The 6766-nt window shown below is 34.0% G+C and overlaps 1 protein-coding gene across 1 annotated transcript; it reads right to left on the bottom strand.

Moving 5' to 3' along the window:
* Positions 1 to 394: 394 nt before the first annotated feature.
* On the bottom strand, positions 395 to 4018 carry LOC117972377 (cytochrome P450 7A1-like). Its single transcript, XM_034921103.2, has 6 exons — positions 3891 to 4018; positions 2926 to 3166; positions 2150 to 2760; positions 1713 to 1843; positions 1343 to 1521; positions 395 to 867 (listed from the first exon to the last, which is right to left on the bottom strand). Exons 1-6 carry the CDS (start codon positions 3971 to 3973, stop codon positions 568 to 570), a joined length of 1545 nt encoding a protein of 514 aa, XP_034776994.2. The 5' UTR covers positions 3974 to 4018; the 3' UTR covers positions 395 to 567.
* Positions 4019 to 6766: the final 2748 nt, after the last annotated feature.

The following is a 6766-nucleotide window of genomic DNA, read 5'->3' as shown; positions in this document are numbered from 1 at the left end:
AACAAGGAAGCTATTATAATGCCATGCAGATGTAGCTGTTTTAGCAGCAGCATGCAACAAACACGCTTTGCATATGTAGGCACTGAGCTATTTCTAATATAAAATACAATATACAGTAAAGCATGATGTGAACACTAGAAAATGAAATCATAAAAGTATATCATACTGTCAATATTACTAAAAAGATCTCCTTTTTGTAGTTCACTATGTATAAGAGTTTTCAATATATTATGTACATTATATATACATTCATACAAACAGTTTTGTTACACACACACATTATATATATATATATATATATATATATATATATATATATATATATATATATATATATATATATATATATATAGGGTGATTAGAAAGTAAGTTTACCACATCAACACATCATATCATGTGCTATGTAAAGATGTGCCTGTACTTTCTAATCACCCTGTGTGTGTGTGTGTGTGTGTGTGTGTGTGTGTATCTATCTATATAGATATATATTTTATCATCTATGTACATAAAGGTCACAGTTTGAAATATACAAAATGTACAATCCAACATTTTATTATAACTAGCTTTTCATAGACACTTCAGCTTGTACCTAAAGTCAACATCATAGGTGGGCTGCAAAATGCCTAGCCCAGCTCGCGACTGGTCCAGGGGTGGGATTTTACCATTTTTATCTTCAAGTTCCATCTCGAAATAGGAAAGCAGAAGAGACAAAAACTGCTTAATTTCATGCACAGCAAAGAAACGTCCAGGACACTTTGTCACTCCTGAGCCAAAAGGCATGTAGTAATATCTTAATTTGTGACCATGTCTGTAAAAAGTGGTCTTCTCTTGGCCATTTTCATCCAGGTAACGATCATACTTGAAGGTCTGTGAATAGACAAACGTGGTGTTAGGACATTTGTTTCAGAACATTAAAACTGTCGGAGTCTACTACATTGAAAAAGACTAGTTGAAATGTTTGTCATTGAATGTGTTGCGTTTCTTTTAGTATGTCTACATTTCTAAATTTAGCAGAATGGAGTGTTTCTGAGAGAAAAACAAATTCTCTAAATTAGTGACACCATACCTCAGCTATGAACTTTGAATTAAGTTTCCAAATATTAAAGTAAAATTAGATTACAGAGAAGCCTGACTTAACCACAGTGAACATGTGTTGTTGCTTTAGACAAGAAGCTGTACCTCTGTCATTTACTGCCTGGTAAGAGACGGTGACCGCTAGCTCAGGAAACCGTAAAGACAAGTTTTACTGTAATTAAAAAGCATTCTTCTTTTGGTGCTCTTCTGCATGTAAAACACAAGTTATCGTGAATGTGTGTTAAACAGTAGTATATACTTGACTTACCAGAGGATCTTCATAAATTTCAGGATCAAAATGTAGTAGCTGAGGGTACAGGGCTATTACATCATCTTTACGAATGTTGTATGAGTGGCTGTTGTCCAACTGCAGTACAAAATTCTCCTTGGCAACTCTGACATTGAGAGATGCACTTGACAGTCTCATAGCTTCCTTAATGATGCTGTCTATAAAATGAAATGAGTGCGAAAGTTGCTTTCAAACTAAAAGTCAATTCAACAAGTATTCTGTTTTCTAACATGTTTTCATTATAACATATCAGAGCATCTCAAGATCTAGGGTTTTAATGTAATGGTTGTTGAAGAAAATAAAACTAAATTATTAAATAGTCGAGGTATTAAACACATACAGTACTTACCTAATACAGACATTTCATCCAACTGCTCTTTCTCCAAGGAAATGTGGTGGCCATCCAAACTTGCTTTTTGGCCAGAATTCTCTAATGTTTTCTTTACTTCATCAGTTGCTGCTTTCATTGCTTCTGGGCACCTGAAAAAGTAAATGTTATTATAGTATTGGTTTTCAGAAAGAAAAAAGTAATCTTTAATGTAAACAATAGGCCATGTTCACAAATATTTACTCTTTATAGACATGTTTAATAAAATCTGATATCAATCAAACTGTTCTAGAATTGATTGATTTCTTAAACAACTTCAGAAATACTTTAAATAATTAATTGAGTTAAGGCTTTGTATGTGGTACCAAACCTGAATAAGTTGTGAAAGTCTTCTAAAGACAGTCCACTATAAGTTTTGTGCTTGGGTTTTAGTGTAGAAAAATGAATGAATTGCTTACCTGATCAAATAAAATAAAGTCCAGAATGTGGCAGGCAACGTGTTGGCCTGTGATGCCCACAGCACAGCTACATGGGTCCGTGCTTTACTCATATCATCAAAAGTAGATAAGGTGTCATTCAGAAACATTCGGAGCGAAATGAGATCAGACACATTCTGCCTTTTACTGAGGTTTTCGTGTAGGAGAGTCTTTGCCAGATTTTCTCGGGCACTGTGTCCACTTTTGAACACATGGATTGGGAGGCCAGCTACGAGGGCGGGGAAAATCTTGTCAAACTCTTTAAAGTTTTCAAGGGCATTAAGGACCAGTGCCCTCTGTGCTTCATGTCTGGCAAGAGTTTTGTCTTCCTGGTTATTGAGTTCTTTGCCAAAGAGTGTTAAATAGCCCGATTCAAACATCACCCTGTAGCAGAAAGCAAAAATCCCGTCTGTCACCCAGTCTTTGGAGTTGATTTTAAGTGTGTTTGATTGCAACATAACACACTGGAGGTTTTCCATCATTGTTTCTGTGAGGGTCTGCAAGGCTTCGCCCTGCATTGTTTTTATGAAAGTCTGGTGCAAGTTTTCAGTTGTGTAGCCATCACTTGGATCCATACTGTCATGTCCAAAGGCCTAATGGAAAAAAAATATATCGTGTAATAAACAAACAAATGTTATTTTTTTTAGCATCTTTTTTTTAATTAAAACATTAGGAATATTTCAGAACAGCAATTCAGTGCCATGTTGACAGACTTTACAGTATATGACACTGACATAAATTGAATAGTATTTTATTACCTTGACAGAGGCAGTGAAATGAAATTTTTTCCAGTCCAGATGCCTTCCCTGGCGAATCACAGAGTGGTATGAAAATGGGTCAGTGAGGAAGTGAACATATTGACCAGCAATTTTGCATGTGAAGATGTGTCCGTACATCTTTTGCCTACAACGAAGGAATTCAAGAGGGTTGGCGCCAAACTGCAGGGCGCAGCCAAGGTATGGGATTAAGCCATTCTCTACAGGGGGCTCTCCTGGACGCCTGAAACATGAGTGTACTGTATAATAAATAATACAATAACTTCATATCTGCATTTTCAATGGCAAATGGAAATGACAAAGGCAATTAAAGTACTGTTATCAGGATATATAAAACTGCATTTTTTACACATTCATTTTACAGTAGTAATTTTTATGAACAATTATTTAAGGACCAAATGATTTTAAATTGCTCACCCATAACCATGATTTACTCCTTCAGGTTTGTTATTGCAGAGATACACACAGTTGTAATATTATAAAGCTTGAGTGATCTGACTTTTATGATGCACCATAAATATATATATATATATATTTGTTTGCAAAACCATGGCATATTCCTAATGCTACTGGATGAGGAGGATGAGACTAAAAGTGACATACAGCATACTCACAGCTAGACCGTTGCAAAAAAATAAATTTCTATGGTATAATATTAATAAAGATGCCAATATTCCCCAATTTCCCTATTACTTATTGATACTTGAAATTAACTCTTAGATTTTTGGAACCTGTAATAATCAATGGAAAACTATGCACATTATAGTGTACACAGGTGCAACCTCGTCACATGGTTGAAATCAAGTAAAAATAAAGACCATTATAAATTCAATGGGTTTTATTTTTATTGATGCTACAATTTCTCCTTTCAGTCATTTCATTTTATTTTAAATGCAATTATTCAAAAAGTTTTAAATTCCTTAAGGGCAGATTAAAGCTGGACTTACCTTCTCCGTATTCCCAGTATGAGCCACAAGCAACAGCACAGACCAACCACAACTCCCCAGATCAAAGCAATACTCAGAATCATTGCTGATACACTCTAAATCAAGATCCAGAGCTGCACAAGATCTCGCTAAGGATGAAAACAGATATGCTGATGCAGTGTGTTGACTTATTTTATAGGCTATCTTGGTAGTTTATTAATAATTTACTATTTGACCCAAGATGGGATCAGCCCTTTATTGAAATCAGTCTGAAAAGCTTTAGTTGGACAGTTCACCAGATTGCTTTGCTGTCCTTGAACTAGGTCCATGAACACAGATACACATCCACTGAATTTTTTTTTTAAAACCGAAGGTCTTGAGGGTATGGTTTTACTGCTTCTAAACTATGAAAGAGAAAAATAAGTTATACATCAGAGAATAATAAAGTGTACATTCACAAGTTAATAATATTAATTTGATATTGTAATATTTTGTTTAAATTAAACAAAAAAAAAACATTATAAATGTTATTTTGTTTTAGACTAATGCTAAAAGAATAATAACAGTATATCCAGACAGCTAAATTAATGTTTGAGTATCAGAATTAATTACTTGCCTGCACCACAGTAACATACGTACACTACTGTAAACACATACTGTACTGTACATTTATATCTACAGTTGTTAAGCTTAAAAAATGATTTTTTGGAATAATCAAAATAACAACAACAACACAAAAAGTCTAATTCTGATCCATTATAATGTTAGACTTAATCTAATGCCAATTATGTCAATATCACTTTGTGTGATAAGGCTGCGAAATGTATCACATTGGCTGGGGCTTAAGACAGGCTGTCAAAAAAATCTGGTAGCCCTTGTGTAAATATAAGCACCTGTAAAGGTGCTTTTGTTGGTCGGAACAACAGGCTGCACAAGGATCACATTTTTACACAACAGTAGATACAACTGCAGTTGATCCCTAAAGAATTCTACCTGCCAATGTTTTAGTTCTTTATCTTTTTATATTAGTTTTATATTTGTTTGAATGTTTGTATGGTTATATGTTTAGCATTTTGCTTTGCATTGTGTTTAGGATGCCAACGTGAGATTTTGTTCCGTATTTGAATGAAATAAATCAATCAATAAATAAAGAATCAGGGTAGTTACAATTGACAAGTTGTTGCTGTTAAAATTATATGTCAGAATATGAAGGGTATCAACATATAATGAAAGCAATGTCATTTTTAGAATAGAGCCCTTTGATACAGCCTTTATTATTATTATTATTATTATTATTATTATTATTATTATTATTATTATTATTATTATTTATTTATTAGCAGACGCCCTTATCCAGGGCGACTTACAATCGTAAGCAAAAACATTTCAAGCGTTACAATACAAGTAATACAATAAGAGCAAGAAATACATAACTTTTGTTCAAGCAAAGTACAAGTTTGACTTTATCTCATCATTCCTCCTCCTTTTACTCCATTGTTGCCTTTCTGATAGATAACCATGGAACCAATCAACAGCTTTATCTGACAGACCTAGTGCCCCCAATTTGTAACATAATAAACCATGGTCTTTGTACAGTTAATAACGACTGTTGTTCCCACCTGTTTACTCTCCAAGGCATTCAAAATACCACTGATCACTTCTGTCCCACCTAAAACCCGACTGAATTGAGGACAAGCCAAGTCAAAAAAAGGTAACATTTGTATGGTTCCAGTACAGTATTTAAAGATAAGGTGAACAAGTTCGCTCAAGGTATGCAATAATATTTCTATCCAATTTTAAAAAGCAAGGGTCTAACTGATCTGTTGATGCAGTTCAATAACAGGGATCTGAAAGGGATCCCTAAAAGGAAGGATCTCTGTTGAACAACAATACATTACACATCTGTTTGGCGCTCTGAGGGTTAAAAGCTACTTGTTTAACAACTTCTATTTACTGTGTTCATGCTCTAAAAGAGTCACTGAACCATCAAATATCATATCTACATAATGGCTATTAATATAATAATCTCACTCAGGATATGTAAGAACTTTTTATTTCATGAGTTTGCTCAACATACTGCTACATAATAATACATGGCTCTTCTTTCTTTACCAGGTTTGACATTTTACAAAACAGTTGGTACAGATACAGGTTTAATTCACTTTGGAAATGAGGCCTGACTCACAGGAGCTATCTACTCATGATAAATACATGTCAACTGTATCATAATGCTGCTGTTTCGAAAGGAAAGGCAATGGTTTAATCTGGAAAGATAATGGTTTAAAGAGGAAGGACTGGTTTAAAGTGGAAGGACCATTGAAAAAATGGAAAAACATGGTTGAAAGTGGGATATATAACAACCAGACACTGCTCTCCTATTTTTTTCTATGGGGGTCCTTCCAATTTGAAAATGGTGTTTCCACTTTAAACCACAGTCCTTCTGGTTCCTTCCTTTTAATATGTCCCAGCTTTATGTGCTTATGCAAGGGGTCTAACATCCATCCGTGCAGGTCAGTCTTTGTTGTAATATTACATTCAGTTTCCACATCTGCTATCAGAATGCGTTTTAATTATGATATAGTGGTTTGGATTATTGATCAGTTTGAACAAACATTAGGTCGAATGTAGCATCAGCCATACTTAAAACTGGACTGATACTTTGATTCTGAGATTTAAAAATAAATAATAAATACATAAAAAACCACATGTTCTGGTTGTTTTCAGTTCCTACAATGTTACAGAAAATTATCACTTACCCACAAAACTGAGAAAATGTTCCCTAACCAAGTAAAATATTTTAAAGGAATAGCAGAAACCATCAAGTATAAGATTAATGACAGATGGGGCATTAAGTCTTGCATAATAAAATACATTTAAATACAATTATAACATTAGCA

Source organism: Acipenser ruthenus, chromosome 3 (assembly GCF_902713425.1).
Source record: "Acipenser ruthenus chromosome 3, fAciRut3.2 maternal haplotype, whole genome shotgun sequence".
Taxonomy (NCBI): Eukaryota; Metazoa; Chordata; class Actinopteri; order Acipenseriformes; family Acipenseridae; genus Acipenser; species Acipenser ruthenus.
Note: the sequence above shows the minus strand (reverse complement) of the source record. Positions and strands in the feature narration are given on the sequence as shown.